The sequence below is a fragment of the Bombyx mori genome, chromosome 13 (assembly GCF_030269925.1).
Source record: "Bombyx mori chromosome 13, ASM3026992v2".
Lineage (NCBI taxonomy): Eukaryota > Metazoa > Arthropoda > Insecta > Lepidoptera > Bombycidae > Bombyx > Bombyx mori.
The window spans coordinates 9,095,962-9,122,874 of record NC_085119.1 but is presented as its reverse complement, the minus strand read 5'-3'; the positions used below and the strand labels follow the sequence as shown (position 1 = coordinate 9,122,874).

General features: G+C 36.4%; 1 protein-coding gene across 1 annotated transcript; it reads right to left on the bottom strand.

The window, feature by feature from the left end:
• Positions 1 to 9,870: 9,870 nt before the first annotated feature.
• Positions 9,871 to 22,832, bottom strand: LOC101746852 (ras-related and estrogen-regulated growth inhibitor). The gene is made up of 7 exons (XM_004927996.5): positions 22,580 to 22,832; positions 17,905 to 18,082; positions 16,645 to 16,781; positions 16,127 to 16,285; positions 14,480 to 14,632; positions 12,334 to 12,493; positions 9,871 to 10,257 (listed from the first exon to the last, which is right to left on the bottom strand). Exons 2-7 carry the CDS (start codon positions 18,029 to 18,031, stop codon positions 10,016 to 10,018), a joined length of 978 nt encoding a protein of 325 aa, XP_004928053.1. The 5' UTR covers positions 18,032 to 18,082; positions 22,580 to 22,832; the 3' UTR covers positions 9,871 to 10,015.
• Between the last annotated feature and the right edge of the window lie 4,081 nt (positions 22,833 to 26,913).

Below are 26,913 nucleotides of genomic sequence, written 5' to 3'. Positions count from 1 at the left end.
GAAAAATTCTTTTTCCATTAGAAGCCGACATTGTCCCTGATGAACATAGGCTACTATTTTTAATTTTTTTTTTTTTTCTTGTGTGTTTTAATGTTTCCGAAGCGAAGCGAGGGCGGGTCGCTAGTCGTGTAATAAAAATGAAACCCGCAAAATTATAATTTGCGTAATTACTGGTGGTAGGACCTCTTGTGAGTCCGCGCGGGTGGGCACCACCACCCTGCCTGTTTCTGCCGTGAAGCAGTAATGCGTTTCGGTTTGAAGGGTGGGGCAGCCGTTGTAACTATACTTGAGACCTTAGAACTTATATCTTAAGGTGGGTGGCGCATTTACGTCGTAGATGTCGATGGCTCCAGTAACTACTTAACACCAGGTAGGCTCTGAGCTAGTCCACCCATATATGCCATAAAAAAGAAATTAAACATGAAATTGTAGGCTGTGTGCCTACTACATCACGTTACAATGGTAAGAACTTCAAAGACAGAATGGGAACCAAAACCAGATTCTAACCGAGGATTTTTGACAATCAAACACACATAATAGTATATGAAACAAGAACTACACACTAAGACCCTGGAAGCCAAATATTTTTAATATAAAATATAATACTCTGATCGGGAATCAAACTAACTAATCTGGCCATAAATACTGTTACCTACATAAAAAAAATATCTTTTTTTCAACCTTTTTTGAATTTGAAACATTTCCTTAGAAACAGTGCGTAAGTCCAAAGATTCGTGGCCAAACAGATTAAGGGCCCGTATTAAAGCCAAAGGTGACCCTTTAATTCGAAAGAATACTTTTTTTTTTGCTGAGACTTTAATAAATATGTAGGTGTTCATTTTAATAATATTACATTCCTTCATTTTAAAAAAAATGCATGCACAGAAATTTTATGTTATTTTGTTGTGCAACGCTAGTAAAGGTGGACTCACGCCACCTCATGTTGTGTGAGACCGTGAAAAGAAGGTCGCGTGTCAGCAACAACGCGTGCTGCTGGCCTACCATGAGCTACATGTAAAATTGCCAAGTTACGGAGAGTCTGTTATTGTTCCGTTGGTATTCCAAAAGCAACAACAAAGTGTTGTTAGTCGGTAGTGATTTGTCATACATTTTTTCTTAGGGTTGTTGAAATTTAATCAATTAAGAATTTTGTTGATACATAAGAAGACATTTAATACACATAATGTTTCCTGCTCAATAGTCAGAATTTAACCATAGCCAAGCTAATTATGTAGGTATTTCCGAACAATGTAACTATGGGACGTAACATGTAAACTGCGCTATACTTACCATCTGCACTGAAACATAAACTTGTAATTATGTATTATTATTATGATTATAATATATATTATTTCCGGCGTTTCGAATATTTTAAAGTTTAATTGATCACGGCGACTTAGGTCAAAGTTTGAATATTGTGCTGAATACTGTATATTTTTTATAAATATTTCTTTGTAGTCTTTACGTTGCATTTTACGCAGAACTAACGAATAGTATTTTGAGGTCTGGCAGATTGTTTGAATATACTTTATTGCACGGAGCCATTTTAAATTGGTAAACTGAAATCATTTTCAAGGATACCGGGTCATTACAAGGAGAGTCACTAAGACGTAGCTTGTAGGTTAATAAAATGTGCATAGAACGCGTCATTCCTTTCATAGTAGTAGTTAATAAGCATAGATAAGTTTATATCAGTAGTATATATAAATAGGATACAGCAACAATTGCATACTATTGATTACAAACTTATGGGATATTATTATTATTATAAAATAAAAACTTGACATTAAGCTACTGCCTACAATCTACTAATCTCTACTACTACCAAATCTACTAATCTACCACCATCGCATCAAAATCGCGACCAACTGAGAAGAGCCGTCGAGAAACTCAAATAGCTGTGTCTATGGGGCAAAAACAACGGAAAACCAATTTCCTTTTGATAATCTTAATAAGCATTACATTTGCATACGGAATTATAAATAAATCGAGATTGTCAACTTTTTTTTGTTAATGCTTAGATTGGTGGACGAGCTCACTCACGGCTGTGGACGCATTACTTCTTCACAGGAGAAATAGGCGATCTGGTGGTATGTACCCACTTTAAAAGACACTACCTTCAGTAAGTTCATGTAAAGGACAATAAATTTCATACTCGATCCTGCTACCGAATGGTAAATAGTCGACATCGCCCTAAGCACGTCATTTCGGATACTCCCGATCCAACGACCGAACGGTGCTTCTAGGTACCTCAAGCACCGGTCATCGTTCTCGTCGAACCCGTCGCTTGCGATGAAGGTCGCGGCGGGTAAATTAACCCACAGCAAAGCCCAGTGTTTCTAATATAATAAAATATAATTTCTTTTACATCACAGTTTCTTGCCTGATCCTCTCAGTGGGACGCGCTTCCGATCCGGTGGTAGATTCTGCGAAGCACTGCTCTTGCTAGGGCTAGTGATAGCAACTTCCTCTGGTTAGAGCTCCGTGAGCTCACCTACTCGCTCGGCGATTCTACTATAACCCCTCGAGGCTACTAGAATAGGCAGAAAAAAAAACATAAACAAATAATGCATCGTGAAAGATGCTAGCAATGTGTACGTTTGCACTTGCGATGTATCTCAATTGGTACTACTCAAGGCGAACATGATCTGAATGTGATATAAATAGGTCTGGCTGCCTCGTGGGCCGTGAGTTATGGACCACGTCGCGACCTGGTTACACTAATCCCTGCAAGTAGCGTCCCTAATATCCTGCATTCAAATTGAGTGGTTACTGCATGTAGGACATACGACAACCACAAACGATTGCATGACTTGATCTAGCAATTGTAAGTATACAGTGGGCAATTACAATAGTAAGCACGTGTCAATAGATCAGAGTATTTACGAGTATTATGTATTACAAATAATAGGTGTAATGTATTCGTAAATTTTGGGCTTCCATGATTAGGAAGCAAGAAGCGCTGTGTACTTTTCGAGCTATTGTGCTCTGATTGGATCTTGGGGAAATACCTTTAATGTACATATAGTTTTTGTCCACTGTTGAATACACACGTACTAATAAAATTTGCGGTGGTACTTTAAGAAGAGTTGGTGTGCCCGTCATATTCTATTTGAAGGGGAAGTACACCATTGTTTCAAAGCAACCGAGTTATCGAATTTGTGGTCCTAGATGGGCATTTGTTCTTAGTTGCATTGATGAGCGAGCAAGGTCATAGTTCACTTGTTGGTAAGTTGTTACCGAAGTTCATGGTACATGGTATGAAGTACATGGTATTGCATTTAGAATTTAGGGTGAAAAGTAATTATATGTGTTTAGTAATTAAAGTAAATATATAAGAAGAAACTGAAAAATGCTTCTGGTCGTTTATGTTACAATGTCAATTTGATCTATGTATACTCAGATAGAAAATACCTACTCATGAGTTTCTTTAATCTGTCAAATTTATAATCGTGCTTTATATAAAATTTGATATCAGGACTCGGTTAAGAAAATCTTTGACTGAGCCTGACCTCGAGACTGACATGTGGTGTTAAGAATTCATAAATAACACAATCAAAGCGAAAAAGGTTCTTTGTTCAAGTATGCATTCAAATGCCTTTTTAAATCGTCATGACTTTACCACAGTTTCACAAGTTTGAAGACTCGTCAAAAAATTAAGCGCTTGCTCCCTTTCAAATATGTGTATACCATACAAAATTTACAAGAATATAATTAAATCAGTACATCTTGACTACGTACACTTGACCTAAAGGAAACAGCACTGCGTTAGCGAGCATTGGACAAGGATCTATTCGTACATCGTGCGTTCGTACTGTTGCTATGTGCCACAACGTGATTGCCGTTGTATCCATTTTAAGATATCCTCTTCATAATACGACAGTCCTGAGCTGCGTAGTTCACTTTAATATAATAGGATATGTACTTAAGATAAAGCAGATGGTCCATCCGTGCAGTTACTTCAATTTATTGTGACGTGTGCTTAGACAATTGTATCATCAATTAGGTAATAATAAAAACAAACCCTGTAGCGAAAAGCTCAGTTTAATTTGTGAGCGCTCGTTTTGTTTAGGTACTCAAGAAAGACTCAAACTCTCAATGCCTACGCTATTTCCGATCTTTAATTTTTGTAGTGTTAACTGTTACAAAATAGAACATTCGAATAGAATAGAGGCACATCTTCCTCTCCCTTTTTTTCCGGATTGTCGCTATGTTCAAAATTTCACATGGATTTAATTATTACATCACTTCTGATTATTTCCCGGTGGCCCGAAGAGATACTGTTACCCATTCGTCATCTGATATTTATTTGGCGATAGATGCTTTTACATTATATTTAATATGATATACGCCCGGACGTCTGATATGAGCCTCCGTGCAATTTGATGTTTGGTCTACTGAAGCTTAAAAATACACAACGAAGTAAATTTTTTTGCAACTTAAGAAAAAAATAGAGATAAGAATGAATGTAACAGAAATTATACTAAAATATAGTTTTCAGTTCTCGTGAGATCTGTAGAGCCAACTTAGCTGAAATACCTCTCATCTATCTCTATTAAAGACTCATTCGGAACCTTGCCAGAAGTTCGTGCTGGTGATATCATTGACACGTTAATATAGCCTCTGAATTTTAAAATTAAAAAATACCTAGGTTTTGGTTTTTTTGTATAAGTATTGTTTACTAAGGCGAGGAGTTGAGGGCGGGAAGAAAGGGAATGAGATAAAGGATTCTGAGGATCGATATGGCAGGCTTTTCTTTGCCCAAATCCAAGATAAGAAAAGATATATTGTATTATTACAAGTATTACAGGTATTATTGCTTATTTTAAACAGCTATTGATTGGTATTTTAGTTAACATCTGTTTATTAATGAAATTACTTGACATTTGTTTGGTAGGAGGCTTGCCAACTGAAACTAATAATACCATTTGGTAATTCCTGCACTTCCAGACTGAGCAAATTACTATTTTTAATTGCGTTAGTTGTGCAGACAAGCTTAGACGCCATATGGCTATAAAGCAGTTAAACGTTCTCAAAAATAAAGATAGGTGATTCCTAATTCGATAACGTTATTTAGCTATTTTATAGCTATGTATTATTTTATATAACACAATTTGTAATTAGTTCATTTGTTGAACTTGGTAACTTCGCGGATGTGGATTTTTTCTTTTGATTAGTAGACGTGCTCAGGCCTCACCTGGTGTTAAGTTTACGGATAGACAAACGTAAACGGCGCAACCTATATTTGGATATGGGATCAAAATTTTAATTTTGAATTTCAATTCCATATTATTAAACGGCTGTTTCACCCTTCCGGAACCGGAACAAATTACTGCTTCACGGCAGAAATAGGCAGAATAGTCCAACTCTGCATACTCATAACACCTGCAACTACAAGTAGCATTTTGAATAAATACGCATTTATTGCTCGGTTACAATATATCTGGACCTCGCTGGAATGTGAATACCCTCCCCGCTTTCCTTTTGCCAGAGAATGTAACCGGGTTCTACATATCCCTTCAATTTCAACCAGGATGTAAGTGTTGATGATTGAATTGACCTCGGGTTAATGAAAATTAGCTTTCTCGCAAAACATAAACAAGTGACAAATGGCATTAGGTAAGCAAGTGAACAAGATAATAAATCTGTATATGTTGCGAATGTATCTTTTGACCTTATTTATATTAGTTGGAAATTTCCTCAAGTGCATCTTAATTTAGATAATTAGATAAACTTTGTTTATGGAATTCTTTCATTGATATGGTTTGTGACAGTTTTTAAACGGTGCCCTTAAGGGCATCGATTCTATTTCTGTATTGCTATCATATTGTAGTTAACAATTTCCTCGTATGAAATTAGATTATTTATCTGAAGGGGTTATGAAATCAAATTCAATAAAGTACCGCCAAAAAGTGTTGTTTGAACAACAAAATGATATAAAACATATTAAATTATAATGATTTTACATTTACTATACATTATAAATTCAAGGGCGGATCCGGCTTTGGTGCCAGGAGGGGGTCACATAGTCAAATTTTCGATGCGCTCGTTCCCAAACGCTTGCCATCATACAAAGTTATTATATTATATTAAATTAATTAAATATTGAAGGTATGTAGTTACATAAAATCTGTATTGTGACAAAATATATAAATAAAATCATTATGTTCAATTAGTGGTTCACCTAAGTCCTGGAACCAGTTCAGGGGGGGGTCATGACCCCATGACCCCCCCTCCCCGGATCCGCCGTTGTATAAATTTCTTGTATTACAGAAACAGTTCTTTATATTATGAAAATCAAAACATTAAAGTCTAGAAAAAACAATGTTAAGACTACGTATATATGTTAACGGAAATGTATGTAATCCGTCATTGTATACAATTCCTAGGAAATGTATGTAATTCCTAAAATCGCACGGAAATGTGTGAAATAAATTATATTATACTTACACATTACACATTTCCTAGGAAATCTATACATTTCCTAAATAGCAATCGGAAATGTAAAACATTTAAGATATTGGTGGGTACGCGGGGACAGCGGGACGAGTCTTGCGCTACGATCAGTTGCCAACTTGCAATCCACTGGAACCGGCCAGGGATTTAAGAAGTGCCTTTGCAAGAAAAACTGTGCTACATCAAGATGTCTGTGTTTTAAAAATAAAGTATTATGTACTTCCAAATGCCATTCGAGCTTACCTTGCAAAAATAAATAGCTATATGGACTGACAAAGTATTATAATATAAAGATTTACTTTTATACTTTGACATTTATAATTACTTAATTATCAGACTGATTACTTGCCAAATGAAAATTTTATTTTATAAGAATAAATATAAGTTGATTTTGTGATACGTTAAAAGTTAATAGATAGTTGATTTTAAAAGTTTTAAATAGTAAGATAATATGAATATATTATTATTATTTTACGGTATGCCTGTTACCCGATTGTCTCAATAAGTTTTATAATAAAAAAATATTATTAACAACGTGTTTTATTACAGAAAGCATTTACTTTATACATTTCCTAATTGAATATTGGAATTATATACAATTCCGAGGAAATTTATACATTTCCTAGGATATCTATGCATTAAATAGTTTTTCAAACAATATTTTATACATTTCCTAAATAGTATCGGAATTGTACACATTTCCTAGGATTTGTATACAATTCCTTGATTTAATACATTTCCGGTAACATATACATATATAACATTTGTTAAACGCGTTACTTTTTTATGTCTGGAATGTGTGATAAATTCGTATGTAAAACGATTCGGCTTGGGTGACGTGAGGCATTAATTTCTAACGATAACAAAGTCAAAGATACCCGGAAGCGGCAACTTGATTCACAACCAATAGATTCACTTAAACCTCCTTTTGAAAAACAGTACTGAGTTCTATTCGAAGCTCTGGGGCCGATCGAGCCAAGCACGATTGGCAAACAAAACAAAACTTAAAACTCATGTCTCAACGTATGTGGCGATATTAAGTGGTTGATGTCTATGGTCTCTGAAGACCATTTAACGCTAGGTCGATCGCAAGATCGTTCACCGTTGCAAATTCAGGACAAACAATATATAAATGGAAACCAAATTTCACAGTAGGCTAATGAGCAAGACACATGGTGAGATTCGACAATGCCCAGGGCTAAAATTTTCTGGTAGTAGGTACTGCGAGTAATAGCTTCTGATAGAGATGATTCTGTCTTCCCATCGCTGGAGCAGAGTTCTTCAATACTACCAATGGGTTCAACCATAGTGAGCTTCAAGAGACCATACTTACGAAATTTGAGGCATCTGCTTATGTCCATGAGCGACAGTGGCCATTCACCATTCATCGTTGCTCTGCATACTTCGTGTGACTACGAAGGCTACCCCATCACGAAGGTCACCGTCCTCGCCGAACCAGTCGCTTGCGACGAAGGGCTCGACGAGTAAATTAGCCCATAGACACAGCCCACCGAGTCTCTCGTCGGATATTCTCAGTGGGTTGCGTTTCCGATCCGGTGGTAGATTCTGTGAAGCACTGTTCTTGCTAGGGCCAGTGTTAACAACACTTCCGGTTTGAGCCCCGTGAGCTCACTTACACGATAAGGCGAAGCTGAAATAGCCTCTCAAGGCTACCAGCATAGGCAGGAAAAAGGAAAAAAAGGCTACGATCACTGATTTCCATGAAATAGGAGCAAGCTAGCAAGAACAAAAATGCGAAAAACAAATTACCGGTTGTTTTATTTTACAGAAATAAAGAAATAATGGACTGACTGTCTTTTATTTGGTGTTAGGTGGATACCGGAGAAATTAATAATAACGCGAATGCCACCACGCACATGAAATATGAGCTGCAAATTTCATAAATATGCGATTTTGTTGTACTAAATTTAAGTTGAATTTTGTAGGTTATTTCCGGTATTCTTAAGTAAACTAGGCAGAGTTTCCACTGTTATTTTTTATTTGCAGGTAGACATGCAAGCTGTGTAAATGCAACTATTACCCACCTCATTATTAATCGGCGTAGAAGTTGACCGAGAATTAAGATTTCACGTCCATATTGAGAAGATCTGCTCGAAGGCTTTCAAGTCCCTCGGCTTTGTTTTGCGGAACAGCAGGGACTTTACTAGACCGGAAACAAAAATATTACTATACAACTCTTACGTTCGTAGCACCCTGGAGTACTGCAGTGTCACTTGGAACCCTTTTTACGACGTGTACAAAAAGAAGTTAGAGAGGGTCCAGAAGCGTTTTCTGTGGCACCTTGCTTTCTCCTGCAATGTTGCTAGAACCATTCAGAGTTACCCGGCTAGGTTAAAGTATTTCCACATGAGCTCTCTTTCGGAGCGGAGACGCACTCTCGATCTATTGTTCCTGCATAAACTTGTTAACGGAGAATACGATGCCCCTGATCTCTTATCTCTTCTGAACTTTAACTTGCCGCTGACGTCGACAAGGGCCTCGAAGTTGATGGTGTTCAGGGTTCCCAGATTCTACACCAACCTAGGTAAGAACGCGCCTCTCAGCAGACTAGTTGGGGAATTAAATAATTTGCATAACAAGTATTCTCTGGACGTTTTTGCTGGCACTGTTGACAGTTTTAGACGAGAAGTCTACAGCCTTGCTCAATGAGTTTTTTCAATTAAGTAATAGCGTATTTTGTAGTAAATGTGTATTAATGTAGGGTCTTCATGTAATGTTATATATAGTTTTTCTTTGTTTTTTATATAATGAACCGCTTTTTTTTATGCATGCAGTCGGTACCTGTAATTGTGTTAGCATTTAGTGTGAAATCAATGTATATGATACCTGTAATGTTCTGTGCTGATGTATAACATGTTGGTACCCAATAAATAAAATAAAATAAAATAAAAATAAAATAATTTAAATATATAAAAAATTATGAGCAATCCCGAGCATATTTCTCTTTCTTCACTTTATGCACTTTCACATATCATCTTTTGAAAAAAAAAACAACGTTAAATATCGTACCGTACTCGTATAATAGTTAATATCAGGTATGAAAAGTAATTGGGACAATTCTCCAGCAAGGGCGGATCCAGCTTTGGCGCCAGGGGCTCACATAGTCGTGGGCAAGTTAAGAACTTATAATTTAATTTTGATAACAATAGGTAATAAATAGATCATGATGTTCTTCAATTAGTCTAAGTTAGTTCAAGTCCTGGAACTAGCTCAGGGGGGGTCATGACCCCCATGACCCACCCCCTGGATCCGCCGTTGTTCTCCAGGTGGTTGGTGCGATGTATTATCGCTGTGATAGACGACGTGCGCTTCTGAACATGTAGGCCGTGAGCTTATGATATCCTCACTCAGTAACTCATCGGTCGGAACTACTATAAAATCAAACCACCCACATATTCTTTTATCATTTCTACATTTATGTGGATAAATTACTCAGAAAAAACGATAAAGCACGAGTATGACAACAATATGATAAAATTTGCAATTATAATTAATTCAAATTATGTTTCTTATTCATTTATAACTAAGTCAAGCAGCATTAGTAAGTGTTGGCGTTATTTCCTCTCATGGCAACGCTCATTCTTCTGACTAGTGGAGGGAATGGTCGGGTCGGACGGGGATGTCGAGGTCTTGCTGGCCGCGGTGGCAGTCTAGAGTCTGTGCTTGCACGAGCTCTGAATTCTTCTAAGCAGTCTGATTGGCCTGAAGACGAAGTTGAATTACTGCGTACCACTGTAGCTTCCTCTTCTTCGTCCAATTCCATCGCTGTCCATTGCCGATCTGAAATGAAATATTAATTTTTTTTAATTAAAAAAGAATAGTATTTGCTTCTGTTTTCCCAAGTCTTAGCCGTTACAGATGTTCTTGATACGAAAATTGTAATGTATTCAAAGCAATGGATACTATAAAATGAAATAAACTTGATCAGAGATCAAACGGTAAAAATAGATTGATTTACATGTAAATTTGAAATACTGATTTTTTTAAAATACTGTTACTGCTGTTCCGGCTTTTTTTTTCATATTAAATAAATGAAGCTCACAATCTACCTTTAATTAAATGATTACCTTATCGAGTTTTGAGTATCGAAAATTTATAAATTTAATTGTATTACCGCTGATCCGATCTTCGCACCGGAACACATGACTGCATTGCGGCATAAATAGGCAAGATAGTGGTTACCGGTGCTACGATTAGTAATAATGTAAATGAAGTTTCAGTCAGTCTTCGAAGACAAAGCGAATCGACTCGATGGTCCGGTCGTAGCTTTAAACTTAGCCAAAAAAGAAACGATCATTTATTACGTTATTATAAACGTAATTACGTGGCTTTTTGCAAACACATACATACGTATACTACATATAGAGCGTTTATGAGCATCTCGTTTATCCCTTCAGTGTGCACGCTACATTACACAAACGATACTCGTAATCCCGCCCATCAGAGTACTCTGAAAGTGCCGTGTTTTGTGAGTCGCGGACTATTGCGTGTTTCAGATTGTTGAAGATGTTTTAACAGGCTAAGGACCGAGATTTCTTTGCGGCTTTCGCCAAAATTAATTAAATACGTATGGATAAAGAATTGCTCAAATAAGCTATACCTAATTTTAGTTTTTTGATTATGCAATTATATTGTCGAATAGAAACTTTTTTTTGGTAGCGGTCCGTCGGAAAAAAAAAAGTTCTAAGTTTGGCATTTAAATCAAAAACAACGTTAGCGGTCCCAATACGGCGATTCTCAGAAATGGCGGGAAAACAAAAGCTGTAGTCCCTCCCTTGTGCTATTTCGTACTAGATGCTTGTTGGACGAAATATAGCTAGATATGAATAATAATACGAAAATATAGCTGCAACTAGAAGACAACGAAAACATAAACTGGGTAAAAAAGACGACCTGCCCATAAAGTGAGGAAACACCTACTGTAAAGGTTGTTACCAAAAGAAACAAAGTAAAATAATACCTAAAAATTAAATGTGAAGAAAGTGGTAACTTATTGCCTTACATGTGAAGGGCAACCTCATTTTTGTCTGGATTGTTTCAACGAACACGATTAAATTTTTATGACTCTCAGTTAAATTTTGATCTTTTTTTGACAAAAAAACTAATAGTTTTTACTAAAACGTGATTTAATAAATAGGTACGACTTATTTTATATGGATATATAGGTATATGATTATAGTTGTGATACTTTTTTATGTTATAAAACGAAATATTTGTAATAAAAATTTGATTTAAAACTAAATTGACTTTCATATTTATTGTAACTACTTTCAAAGTCTAATAAATACATATTTATTTTAGAATTTCCAAGTCCCCTTTCGATATCTTATAGCTATTAGCCTAGATGAGCCATGGCGGCCCGCTTTTCTTACATATTCGATAGAAAACTTGCGGTCCGAGGTATTCTAGGTAGGTGAGTTGCGGCGGTCTCAGGGGACCGCTTATTTTGTTTTGGCAAAATAATAGCATCCACCCACAGGGACCACTCCGGTCCTTAACATGTTAAAAGGAATTGACTTTCAATCAGCGAAAGTGATTTGAAAATGTTACCGATCTAATTATGTCTAACTATCTAATATGTTTCGTAATGTAGCGAAGTTAGGGGGTCTTTTTGTAACGTGCATAATTTACACACGATACATATTTAACTATGATATTTTTATATTTAAGAAGCACGTGTCTTATACGGTTATTGAAAAACTTTTAATAATCTGCAAATAATTTTAGGGCCTATCGAACGATAATCTTATACTCGTACTATCAAGTTCCTAGATCGGAATTTGGTTTTACTTTAATTTTAAACGGTTTTATCCTCGATCAATAATACTATTATTGATCGAAGGGTTTTATACTTACAGAAAGGTGGATTGACATTTGTTTCAGGTGTTGTATCAGAGGATGCTCTAGCGAGTGGTCTACTCAACGCTGTTGTATGAACGTCGGTGTCACCACGTGGTCGAAACCATTTGTTGCTAACTCTCCAGAACCTTCTTGCGTCACGGAAAACGCTCCACACCTGAAATGTAAGTATCATTTTTATATAAATTTTAAAGGGTAATAAACAATTAAAAATATTTGGAATGAAATTAATGAATTAAAAAAAATTTATTTGTAGGTAAAAATGCGTATGCCCCCCCGTAATGGTGAATGGAAACTGTCGTTCATGGACATCAGCAAGGCCAGGGTACAGCTAAGTCTTTGCCTACCGCTGAGTACTCTTCGCAAGCCTCGTTTGAAGTATACAAGTCATAAAGGTCGGAAAACACCGGGGGGTTTTGAGGGTATTGCATTGCAGCTGAACGGTACCACGAATTTTTTTAGGAAACTCACTCTAGACAGCAGCTGTTCCAGAAATATAACTATAGCTTTAACAGCTTCCCTCTGATACAAATTTATTCGCCCAATTAAAAAGTGGGCAGATTTTATTAATTCTTATATAGATATTTTTTTATTCATTTATTCAAGTGTGAGCCTCTGAATTCTTAAATAATTTTTGTTGTGAACGATAGATACAATTGTTCTATTGCGGCTATGCGATAGACAGAAATATTGAGCATATGTTCCCAATAATCCATTAAGTCGCTCATAGTCGCGCAAGCGGTAGGTACCCCGCTTTCTTTTCAAGAAAGAGCTCACATATCCAAAGCAGGGTCTTTATCGGCATGTTTTTACTTTGTTTAAAGTCACATGAAGAGTTCACCGCTATGTGTGTATGTATGTTTTTTATTTTTTTATTTATTGTTTAGGTGGGTGGACGAGCTCACAGCCCACCTGGTGTTAAGTGGTTACTGGAGCCCATGGACGTCTACAACGTAAATGCGCCACCCACCTTGAGTTCTAAGATCTCAGTATAGTTACAACGGCTGCTCCACCCTTCAAACCGAAACGCATTACTGCTTCACGGCAGAAATAGGCAGGGCGGTGGTACCTACCCGCGCGGACTCACAAGAGGTCCTACCACCAGTAAAAATATAAGTATACCAGTATAATTTCGAGACTGTGAGCAATGTAAGAACATTGTAGTAGACTCCATAAAGTGTTCTTGTAGGAAAGAAATTTCCGTATACGTGTCACTGCCATAAGCTCGTCGTCAAGACCATTATAAAGTTAAATTAATGTTTGAAGCAAGTTTCAATTAATTAAATTGAAAGCCGCGGAACTCGTCAGTTTCAAAGTTGGTCATGTAAATGTTAGCATGTACGCACAGCGTGTCGCTGTGGTTCAGATGGGTCTTACTGTATTCTTCTATTATAAATATGTATAGCTATAAATTTTAGTACTGTGGTGTGAGCATGGAAGCCTTCTTATATAATACTGATGTGGAAACCATGTATTATACTTAACTAACTGATAAAAAAACAATTAACATCGAGGTTGCAACGTCATTATTTAAAAATAAGGCTATAATGTTCTAAATTTAAAGTGCCTTTTTGGCAGTTCTACTCATATTCTTTTAAATTCATAATGTTTAAATCGGAGTGTACTACTTGAAATGGGAACTATTTTCAGTTGGATTCAATTGCTTATGAAAAATGGGTTACTCGGGACTTCGTTGTATCGTGATAATATGTGCCAGTTTTTACACTATCAGAAGTTTTTACACTAATCAGAAAAGATTCACCAAATTCAGTTCTGTAGTCGAATTGTAACTTAATTCTAAATATTTGTTGAGTTCAATTTTTTTTATTGCTTAGATGGGTGTACGAGCTCACAGTCCACCTGGTGTTAAGTGGTTACTGGAGCCCATAGACATCTACAATGTAAATGCGCCACCCACCTTGAGATATAAGTTCTAAGGTCTCAAGTATAGTTACAACGGCTGCCCCACCCTTCAAACCGAAACGCATTACTGCTTTATGGCAGAAATAGGCAGGGTGGTGGACCTACCTACCTGCGCGGACTCACAAGAGGTCCTACCACCAGTAATTACACTGATCATCGTTCACACTGTCCGATCCTGAAAGAAAAGATCTGATTTCAAAGGCGGCTTCTTAAAAAATACCTGATCAATACTTTCTCGAACAGAAATCTCATGAAAGCACACGCATCCAATTTCTTTACTACGGCGCTGTCCTTCTTCGGTTGAAATCATTCGATCACCGAGTTGATCAATCTTGTTCCCAACCAAAACAACGGGCGTCTCTAGAGCGGTGTCCTGAAAATTTAAAAGAGTGATTCATCATCCGGAAATATACGAGGTAATGTTGTTTTATAATCAGGTAAGGCGTCGTCAACGTTTCTAAGACTTTTTGAACGTTTTGATTTTATATCATCGTCGTGATGTTTTTTTTATTGCCCTTGTAGGCAGATGAGCGTACGACCAATTTGATGGTGAGTGGTTACCGACGCTCATGGACGTCATTAATGCCAGGGGTAGAGCCAAGGCGCTATCTACCAAATGTAATGTCAAATCAAGTCTGAAGATTAAAGAAAAAAAAATATTTCATTCTTTAAGCGCCCCTTTTCAATTTACAGTGCCGCTTATTGACATTGTTACCGGAGACCACTTTACGCGGTTACGACAAAGCAAAGTGATCCACATAAATACATTGATGTTGGTTAACGCCAGATCCATTACTGCGGCTCTGGCCTTTTCTCGAGCGTTTTTCATTTCTTTTATTTCAAGACTGTGAGCTCCAGGAGAGCTTTAACGATTCTTGAAATCAAAATTAACGAGCAAACTTGTCGTTAAAGCTGTAAACTTTTTATTACTTTCGTCTGACTTGAGAAACAAAATTATATTAATTATTAGGTAAAAATCTTATGAAAATTTTGAGGTTTTATTCTAAATAATAAAAACGATGGTATAATAATTCTCAAGCATTGATTGATATGGAAAGTAAATATTAACTTGAGTGATTTGAATAAATGTGTACAATTGTATTTTAGAAATACCGAGATGAGAGCCCGAAAGCTAAGTCTCTACCGGGTCATTTTTTTAATATTATTTGTGTATTAATATAATGAATGTAAAACAGATAGAGCAAGTCTTAAAAACAACATAGTTTTTTAGTAAATCGTAGCCTGAAAAAATTATAAAAGTAAAAAATAAAAATTACAAATACGTGAAATTTTAATTCTTGTTACGTAGATTTGTTAATTAATTGCTGCCTTAGGCAGATATTAGATTCCATAGAAACTACAGCTCGAATGCCGCCCTCACGTGAGACATGAGGTCGATCGCTCAGTTATATTATTTAACAGTCATCCAATTCTACAAGCCGGAACGCCTGACTGCTTCACACTTCGATCAACAATAGTAACGCTTCACATCAGAAATAGGCTGTATGGATCCCAAGCGGAAGTACAATACCAGCAGAAGTTAGTTTTTTTTTAACGGTTTAATTTGTATTACCCTATATTATTCCTTCATGGAAATAATCCGTCAACAGGTGCTAGCTTCGTAATTTCTTACAAAAAATGATACGGATTTGCAGCACTGGAATAGTTACATTAGTTAAATAATTACGAGCACATCGGCTGTCAGAATTCCGAAGACGGCTGTCTTGTATAGTTTAACACGGTATACAATTAGGTCATTCTGGCACTCGTGCTTGGCCTTAAATATAAATACATGTTCGATTTCACACAATGTCTATTTTCGGTTATCTTTTGTGGACTAAAAATAGATTGTTGTTTACGAACAGACCTTAATAGACGAAGCTAGACGTCGTCGTCTTTTGTTGTAGTTAATAAGGAATTTGAGTCGGTGACACTCGTCGAACGAACATTTGTCCGTAACTGAATACATCAAAATAAACGCTTCGGCCCATCTGATATTGCTCTCCAAATTCGCATATTCCCCGTCCTGCTAACAATGCAATAAAAATATATGAACTATGGGCTACTCACATATACGTTTTTTTTTAATGCTTATATGTGTGGACTAGCTCTCAGCCCACCTGGTGTTAAGCGGTTACTGGAGCCCATAGACATCTACAACGTAAATGCGCCACCCATCTTGAGATATAAGTTCTAAGATCTCAGTATAGTTACAACGGCTGTCCTACCCTTCAAACCGAAACGCATTACTGCTTCACGGCAGAAATAGGCAGGTCGGTGGTACCTACCCGCGCGGACTCACAAGAGGTCCTACCACCAGTAAAAATATATGTAAATGACCACCACGTATGACAAAAAGACAAAAACAACGCTTAATGAACTCACACCCGAGTCTCCGGCAGAGTCCAATATTTCGAAATATACCATCTCGTTATCAATGACGGTTTGGAAAGCGTAAATCTTTTCCAAATTCGAGTCGTATTCCCCGATGAATCGGCGTGTTATAAATCTTACAACCAAAGCTAAAAACAGATAAAAAAATTATTTATCCGACAATTCGTACATGTCGTGTGAAAATTTCGTTATTTCAATCGAAATGTGATCAATTTTGAAACTATCTCTTAAACTTACGATATTATTTCTTTATTTTGAACTTTGATTTTAAATTGCGGCAGTAGTCAGTACAATTAAATTGCACATTTACGGTGAATATAGTAGTGGAATAAGATCATCGTGTAATCACTTGATGAAGTCTGCAACTCGTGAAAACTTAAGAAACTATCAGAACTTTCTAGAATGAAAACCGTGTAAAAAGCGACATCAAGAAACTGGATTTAGGGTAACCGTTTTAAAATTAGGTTACGTTACAATTTACTTTAAATCATTTTGTTACCATTTTACAATGTAGTCAATTAATGCTGTAATAATTATACAATGAAAACAAAACGAAAACGTAGCGAAATAGTTGCCAGTTTCAATTAAATTTGAAATTCGACAAAACCAGAATTATTAGGAAAGCAGCAGTGTTGTTATATGCTGATGACTTATGCGTTACGGCAAACCAATATGAATTTTTGCATGTATAGAACACAGAAGGAATGATTATGAATGATGAAGGATAAATAATAAGCTCGCTGATCATCTTAATCAATAGAAAGCACCGATTACGATGAATTAAGTCACCCTCTTTGTGATTTTTGGTCAAAATCTCGTAATATTCCATAAGTACTGTCGCAGCCTAAGACGCAGAACTATCAGCTTGACTGGTTTCGTTGTAAAAACAGGTGACTAACAACACACCTCAATTATAATCAACAAAACAAATATCATAATAAAATCAACAGCAAAAACTTCAGAAGCAGCTTATACGTTTCTTGTATTTATTATTTATAGCTTATGGTTTATTTATTTATTACAAAGACGATGGTGTTCCTTCACAAAAGCACAATAGAAAATCTCTAAAGAAACCCCCACCAAGATCTACCCACAGTCAAGTTTGAAGATGGAGGATTACGTTCTACATTTTATTAGGCTATAAAACAGCTACAAACTATGGGTAACAAATAGCTACAAACTATGGGTACATAAGTACACACAAGTAATTAAAGAATAAATTCTTTGTAATTAAATGATTTAGTGGCTTACCTGATTTTCCGACACCAGATTGACCCAATATCGCAATCTTAAACGCTTTTGGTTTAGGATATAGCACCAGCTTCGCCAGAGAACTCTTAGGTGATGTACTAGTACTGACAGCCATGTCTGAAGCCATTACAACTTTTATGTTTTTAAGTCGAACATTACCTGATTTATTTTGATATTTCTGAAACAAATAATGATTTTACGTCGAAGGCATAATCGCATACTATTTATAATAACTAATACGATCAGAAATTACATCCACAACATTCAACTTGAAGGTAAATTTAGTTTTGATAATTTTTCATGAATTCTACCATACAGTGCTACGTGCAAGGGAAATTAGTGCAGCCAAGTATTTAGGTATATATTTTTTTAATTATATTGTGTCTATTTCCTTCGGATGGTAAGGACCTGTGATGAGACAAATAGAAAGGAGTGATAACTATGAATATGGAAGGATATAGAGGAAGAGGTAGACCTAAGAAGAAATGGATGGATTGCGTGAAAAACGATATATGTAAGAGGGGAGTGAGCGAAGATATGGTATATGACAGAGGAGTATGGAAGGAGAAAACATGTTGCGCCGACCCCAGGTGACTGAGAGAAGGGCAGGAAAATGATATGTGTTTATTTCCTTACTTCCCTAGGGCATGAAGAAACTAGCTTAAGACTTATTAGTGATAATTACCCGAACTCATAGACGTCGTGACGGGACTGCCACTGCCCAAATTTACATATAAGTAATATGGAAATTTCAATAACATCATTGGAACAACATTGGGACTTCAAACCCAAACTAATTGATTCGTGACAAAAATTATCAAATACAGCGGTACATACTCGTCCGCGTACGCCCTATTCCTACCACAAGCTACACAAATATTTTATACCCAAAATGAATTCTTCTAAAGTTGTTATTTCGTTTTCCAATTTTCTCAGGTACCTATTTAAAGCTATCGAGAGTTTGAAGTATGCCAATAATCTTATATTAAGCACTTCGCTTATTAAAAGGACCATACCATTTCTCAATTAAAATTGCCCAGGGGTTTCAAAAAAGTTCTCAATTTAATAAGATTGTGTAACTCTTACCATGAAACAACTTAATTTAACACCCTTCCCTTGAGATTAATTTACCTATGACCATCGTGGTTGCGTGCGACCTACATTTTTAGTGTACTCTCACACTCATTTAGCTAACATGACCCTTGCTAATTGTATTCCAGTGTCATAAAACGATGTACTGTTACATTGTCACCGGAGCTATGAATACATTACGAGACCCATAATTGCTTTGTCGTCGATACAATTTTCATATACCTAGTCTCGCCATAAATACTGAGACAAAGGAAAAAAAAAAATTCTATTGCAAATAACATTTATTACTTTTACAGTGTGTTAGTTTAATACATAAATATAAAACAATTTTAAATATAAAAAGCTTATTCAAAGTGGTCTCCATTGGCTGCAATACAGTCCTTTAAATGTTGAGGCTAGTTATCAATAGAAGCACGCACTCTTTCCATGGGAAAATTTTTCACTGCCAGTCGTATGAATTGTTTTAGGGACTACAAATTTGTTAAAATGTTGCTGAATTGTAAAAATTTTCTCATCTGTAAACAAAAATTTTCTATGACCTCCCTTTGCGTACCGCTTCAGTAGTTGTTTCGATTTTACCACCCTATTCTCTTTTAAATTATCAGTTAAGAAATGACCAGTACGTGTCTTATAGGCTGCAAGTCCTAAGTCATCTTTTCAAATACGCAACATCGTTCTAGGTGCTTGCTATCTTCATCTCCCGAGATAAAATCTTTTGCTTTCGGACAGGATTTCTTCGAATTCTTTCCCTTACTGCTTTGACCACCTTTTTCGTACGAGCACTACGTGGACGGCCAGATCTTTTTCTGTCACAAACAGAGGAAGTCTCATTGCACCTATTAATAGCCCGGTACACAAACATTTTACTAATACCAAGCGTATGGAGAGTTTTAAAAATTGCATTTGGCTCCATACCTACTTTGTGTAATGCAATCACAGCGATTCGGTTCTCTTTATCACCCCACTCCATTTTAATATCGCAAAATATTGTACAATGTATTGGCGCCAAAATGAGAAAACTCAATGAGTACCGTAATTATATAAAAATGACAGATTCCAAATTCAAATGTAATATTTTGTTTATTTTTAATTGTAACAGTATTTATAGCCAGACTAAGTATTTATGTGTCATACGGCACTGAATTTTGTTTAACAAAGCATTTGGCATAGCAGTTTAGCATTTCAAATCTTAGATAAGAGATAAAACATAAAAGCGGATAGTTCGTAAATAGTTACTTTCAAATAAGATTTATGGTGAATAATACCTGTTGAATATTATTTTTAGAATTATCTAGGTAACTCTAGGGGCTTAAGTTCAACTAGCGTAAACACACTTCAATAAGCGAAATACTTTTACGTAGTATGTTATGTTATGTAGGCAGTATGCATGTTTTATAGTAGTATGCGGTATTGTACGAACTTGCGTGTTTTCCGTTTTTCTAGCATTTTTCTCATCTCTAGATATATAAAAATGAATTGCTGTTCGTTAGTCTCGCTAAAACTCGAGAACGGCTGGACCGATTTGGCTAATTTTGGTCTTGAATTATTTGTGAAAGTCCAGAGAAGAGAATCAAATAAAAATAAAAAATTTGTTTTTCCTTTGATGTGTCCCCCGTCGGACGGATTCCTTTTGTTTGTTTTAAGTTTATTTTATACAAAAGCTTAGGTCTTTTATTTATCGATTGAGGCACTATGAAGTCTGCCGGGTCAGCTAGTTTGAAATAAAATCATTTCATACACGTTTTAGGATAAAATAACGTAAATTTCATCAGCTTTAAGACGTCCGCTTAACTTTAAAATTTGTACACGTATTACGAGCCGGTGGCTTTAGCATAATTATAATAATTTGACCTAATATACGGACTAGGAACATAAAAAAAGATTTTTTGATTCGGCTTGTTTCTAAAACGTGCTTTTTGAAAAAATGCTCGAATAAAATTGGAATTGAACACGCCGATTGTGATAAAAGGACTCTGCATTTTAAAGGTGAGCTTGGAAGAATGGAGTATTAATCCCCAGGAATGACTCCGATTGAAAATTAAAAACAATTTATTAATCTCATAGAATTTATTAATTCTTTCTATTATATTCTACTAGTATTAACCGATTTTCCTATATTCCTTAGTAACTACTGACGACGAACTTTAGCGTAATCAATATTATTTGAGTAATACTCAAATAATATTTATTATTAAATAATATTAGCTAGATAGATGGTTGTCGGCCACCGTGTGGAGGTAACCACCTCCACACGGTGGCCGACAAGAAGTGGATGAGGAGAGCCGCAGACCGGGCTCAGTGGTGTGGATTGGGAGAGGCCTATGTCCTGCAGTGGACGACTGTGGGCTGTTGATGATGATGATGAATACTCGGTTTTTTTTTTTGTTAATGTCAAAAAGGAAACGGAAGAGAAAATTTAATAATTAAAATGAATCTAAATCATTAAAATCACATTTAAAAGCAGATTCATTGATAGACAAACACCATACCGATTTTCTTCAAATCCGATATTGAATGATTTTAGGACAAACAAATGTTAGAGAATTTTGATTAAAGCTTGCGCAAACTGTAGCCGCGCGCTATGTAAGTACGTCAACTATGATGAATATTTTGATTTGCTTTGAAAACCCAAACGCTCGCAGAGGGATTATTATTAATCTTTATGATTGACTCTTACGATGGGTGCAATATCGTAAAATGGTAGTTTACACAAATAGGCAGCAATTAAACTTGGCTTGGGAAGCGGATGCCTCTGGCATTGCTGATGTCCATGAGCTTTGGAGAATACCAAGTCGACCGTGAGAAAACCTGTCGGAAGACAAACATGAAACTGAAGTTTTTCCTTTTCCTTTGTTTAAGCGGATTCAAACTTTTTGCTTGCAATAAATAAATACTGTACAAAAAAATAACATAAACCTTTTGTATATTACGTTAATTTTACACACATAAATAATTTTGTGCATTTAATAAAGTTTTCTTTAAAAATACAGGTTTTTTTTCTCAGACAACTGGAAGAGTCTTATGGTCCGTTTTGCTTTCAAACAAAGTAATATCTAATTAAACTACTCGATCTAGAGTGCAAATATTCGAATCACAATTTGTTGAGTCTTTCAAATTCAGTACGCCCGTACTTACTTGTAGTACTAGTATTAATCGATAAATAATAATATAAATAAAATAAAAAATATTTCCTTAATTATTATTTTTGAGCTATTTTTGATATTGATGATTTGAGAAACATCCCTGAAACGCATCATTCAAACGAAGTCAATTTATACTATGCAAATAACGGCTGCCAATATTGCTGCACACAGTGTATTTCGTTAAAACTGGATGAACGAGTGGTTAGGAAAATGAAAGCTTAAATCTAATAAAATGTAATATAAATTATTGAAATTTCGACAAATTTCTCAAGGCGTACAAACAATAACTTGGTCTTATTGTGGGTGGGAGCACTTAAGTTGTGACGTTTGCCTTTAATGCTGTGTAGGGGCTCTGGTAACAGCTTAATATTATCTGGTTATAAGCTGTCAGCCCATCTGCACTACTAAATAAAAAAAGTAATAGTAAATTTCTCACTTACAGTATAGGTGTTCAGGTACGCTCTCTTATTCAAGCACCAATTTGTGTTATTAATAAATTTAACAGACGCACAAAACTACTCATAGTAGACTTATTACGAATATTTCCTGAAATAAATACTTTGCTTCGGAATTTTAATGGAATGCTTGATTTTCGTATAAAATAAATATGTATGTTATTATGTAAAGAATAGGAGAACTAAAGTATACTCAAACACGCGGCCGTGTTCGACAGCGGCTCAAACACGAGTGAACGATGTTATTACTGCGATTGCTTCCTCCCTTTCTTCAATAAACGGCTTAACATCATATACAGACGTACACAAAACAAATCCGTTTCAGAGTAATACGATTTTTATATGTGTAATTCGATGTATTGTTTGCATGTAGAGCAAGAATAGTGGATAGCAATTTAAACCATCAATACTATTCTAGAGCTGGGTTGCTTATGATCAGTGAGCTTAATGCGAGTTTTCTAACGCTCTCGATAGCGTTAAAGTTAACTCAATTTTTTACGCAGTTGGAACGTATGGTTACGTTTGTCATTAGGGGCGCTGTTTCAACTGCATACAAATTTTACTTAACTTATTGAGAATCGAGTTTGTGCTTAGATTCTGATGGATGACGCCTGCAATAATCAGCACCAAATTAAAGTGTAAAAGATTTAAACCGGATCGGTTCCCCCATGATAACGTCGCGAAAGTTACAAATATACTTGTAGCAAAATGAGACTAAAGTATTGCTCAAATTTTAATTTAAGGGGCACCAGATAAATCGCTTTCTGTCACTGGCGGGACCTTTTTCAACGTAGTTAAAGATGTGTAGCGCTGCGGAAAGGCTAACGAGGTAAGCTTCATTTGCAGTCAAAGGTAAATGAGATAAAATGATCTATGGATCCAGTGATATATTATAGTAATTTGTGCATGTCCGGAAAACATTTTTAATCGAAGTATTCGCCCCATAACTTGAGGTCATAATTAGAGCAAAGACAATAGTCACCTCTAGCCGATATTCCCTTAACTGATCAACACCATTAGCAAATTCCTGACCTCTTTTACATTCGTTTTCTCAAAATCTTTCTAAGATCTCCCCTAAAAATGTATGGTTTATTTATTTATTTTTTATTGCCTTTAAAAGCGGGTGAGCATACGTCCCACGTGGCTACCGTCACTAGCATTGTCACATTGCTACCTAGAACCGAAAACCCACATGGGAAATTCTACCTACATCTATTTTTACCGCAAAACTTTTGTGTGTTTCCTCTTTTGTCTTCTAGCACCGCATTACAATAATATGACAATTTCAGAATTCGTTTTAAGGTAGGCGGCGGTGGTTTTATTATGCTCCTTAGCTTCAGCAATTGTTTACCATTAGGTGGATTGTGAACATAGTCAGGCTATTAAAAAAGTAAAAGGTGTAGTAGGTAGTAAGGTACTCCTATATATTTAAACCTTACCTTTGAATCTTAAAAAATAATAATAATAATACTAACACATATATTATGCCATTGGTCCATTACAATTTACATTCGTTTTATCAGCTTCAGAGTAGTACCTTGCTTAGAATTTCGAAATTACATGTAGGTATTACGATTAAATGAATTCACAACATTAAAAATTGAATATACAAATTTTTAAATAAATAAAAAATATATACAAATATGAACAAAAAACAAACTATTGGTTTGTTTTTCTTATGTTTATTTTACTTAGCAAATTACATGCTATATTACATGTCTCTGAGTTTAAATAAAACGAAAATCAAATATTTTTCGAATCAATTTGTAGTGCGTCGTATCAAAGGCACTCGATGTTATCAATATGAAAGGAAAAATTGTAATAACGGCAACATATGCGAAAAATCTCATAGCGATTATTATAGAAGGAAGGACGCGCTTATTGTATGTTTTCATTGAACTATATAATATTGTACATGCGCTTGTAAATTACAGACAATATTATTTACATTTGTGATCATATTATTGAAAACATACACATTTATATATATATTTAATTTTTTTTATTGCCTAGATGTGTGTGCGAGCTCACAGCCCTCCTGGTGTTAAGTGGTTACTAGAACCCATAGACATCTACAACGTAAATACGCCACACACCTTGAGATATAAGTTCTAAGGTCTCAGTATAGTTACAACGGCTGCTCCACCCTTCAAACCGAAACGCATTACTGCTTCACTGCAGAAATAGGCGGGGCGGTGGTATCTACCCGTGCGGACTCATAAGAGGTCCTACCACCAGTAATTACGCAAATTATAATTTTGCAGGTTTCATTTTTATTACATGGTGTTATTTCTTCTCCGTGGAAGTTAATTAATAAATATATATAATATTGTTCAATACTGGTGGTCTTTTGGTGTTAGGGTGTAGGTACTATGATGAATTTCAGCTGTCATCGTATTGCCTATTCCTAAGACGGAAGAAAATTGAGTACCAGAAACAATCTTTATACAAAACAATTGTGACTTTAATGCCATGTCTCAAGTTGGGTGGTGAGGTTTATGTTCTGATCTAACTTCATAAGACTTGGTGAATGCTTAACGTCTGCCAATATAACAACTAAAACGATCATCCAATCACTATCACTAAATCACTAAAACATTGTTTATTTGTATTGAAATAAATCAAATGTGATTATTTTAACAATTTTTAGCATTTATCACAACGTATGACGTCATACGTGTTAATCGTTGTATATAATCCGTGGTGACGTCGTCTATTTTAGGCCACAAATAACATCGCGTGAGACGTTAAAGCTACAACAAGCCGAATTATATTTGTCGAAAAGAAGTTTGAAAAAAGAAACGATTAAAAAAAAACAGAGTCCCCCGGTTCTCTTTCTAGGTTATTTCCAAAAGGGAATAATATCAGCTATTCTTCGTAAACCTGTAAATAAAAATAGTTAAATCAATCTACAAAAAGAATTCAATATATGCTAACGTTGCCACCCCGCCTATTTATAATAGGACGAGTACATTTTATTTTATTTATTGCTTCGGTGGGTGAACCAGCTCACGGCCCAACTGATGTTAATTGGTTACCTGAGAACATAAACATCGACAACGTAAATGCCGCCACCTAGCTTGAAATGATAGTTCTAAGGTCTCTGTCTTTACAGTACAACGACTTCACCAGCCTTCAAACCGAAACGCATTACTGCTTTACGGCAGTCGGTGTAACACGTTCCGACCTGGCAGTTGGTTCTGGTCCAGCGGGGTATTCCGCAACACCAGCGCCACCGCCTGGGGCGGCCCGTCGGGCTTCCGTATCGAAATAGCCGATGCAGGGTTGTCGACTATCGCCTCGACGACCCGTCGGTCGGGCTTCGGGGGGTGGCGCCGCGAGTCTGGTAGTAGTGTTGTGTAGTGTTGACCGCGGGAATCCCTCCTACTCTGCCTGGATTCTGACCCCAGGTGGAGATCGGACCTCGGGTAGGGCAGTCGTTTGGTAGGTAGGGCCCTTAAACATCCTTGGACCCGTGATCTGCTCTCAGCATCTGCAGACCGTCAAGTCCCACATACCCCGCGGGTTCGGCCCAATGTCCGAAAACAAAAAGGAAAAAAAGCGTGGTGGTACCTAACCGTGCGGACTCAAAACATGTCCTACCACCAGTAAAGAAGGTGGCTTCTAATATCAAACATTTTCGACTGGCTTAATTAGGGAAGAATCTCTTTGCTACAGAACACTTATAAAGTTAGAGTTAAGAACTTCTACGCTGATTTGTGAGGGTTGGGATCGCGGTAACGGGATTATGTTACTGATCTGTAACTACGGCTTGATGTCATTCGATCTTGTGGCGGTAATGATTTCGCTAGATGACCATTATGTTATTTGTTACCTCAGAAGGACCTTCTGGCTATTATCAGATAACATTTGTGTGTGAAAGGTCATGACTATACTCATGCCATTGGTTTTAAACAACGATTGACGATAATTTTTGGAGTTTACTCCTTTAGAATCGATTTACATATATAGGCCCGGGGTATGAAAATTATGGGGACCAAAATCGTACTAGCATGTCACACGAAATGCGTTATGCGCCTGATTGGCTCCTGATTGCGTGATGCGTGCGCGCGCCAATCAAAATCGTACTAGCATGTCACACGAAATGCGTTATGCGCCTGATTGGCTCCTGATTGCGTGATGCGTGCGCGCGCCAATCAAAATCGTACTAGCATGTCACACGAAATGCGTTATGCGCCTGATTGGCTCCTGATTGCGTGATGCGTGCGCGCGCCAATCAGGAGCCAACGCGCGGCCGCGTTATTGCAGGTGACGCCGGGCTGCTGCGCCGGCAGTCCGCCACAAAGCCTCGTACTGAT

Excerpts from the sequence above, each read along its gene's own strand:
- LOC101746852 (XM_004927996.5), bottom strand. The coding sequence starts at position 18,031 with ATGGCTTCAGACATGGCTGTCAGTACTAGTACATCACCTAAGAGTTCT. Across the intron at positions 16,782-17,904 it reads ATCTGGTGTCGGAAAATCAG|CTTTGGTTGTAAGATTTATA; the intron begins GTAAGCCACTAA and ends ATCTGTTTTTAG. Across the intron at positions 16,286-16,644 it reads ACTCTGCCGGAGACTCGGGT|GACGGGGAATATGCGAATTT; the intron begins GTGAGTTCATTA and ends CATTGTTAGCAG.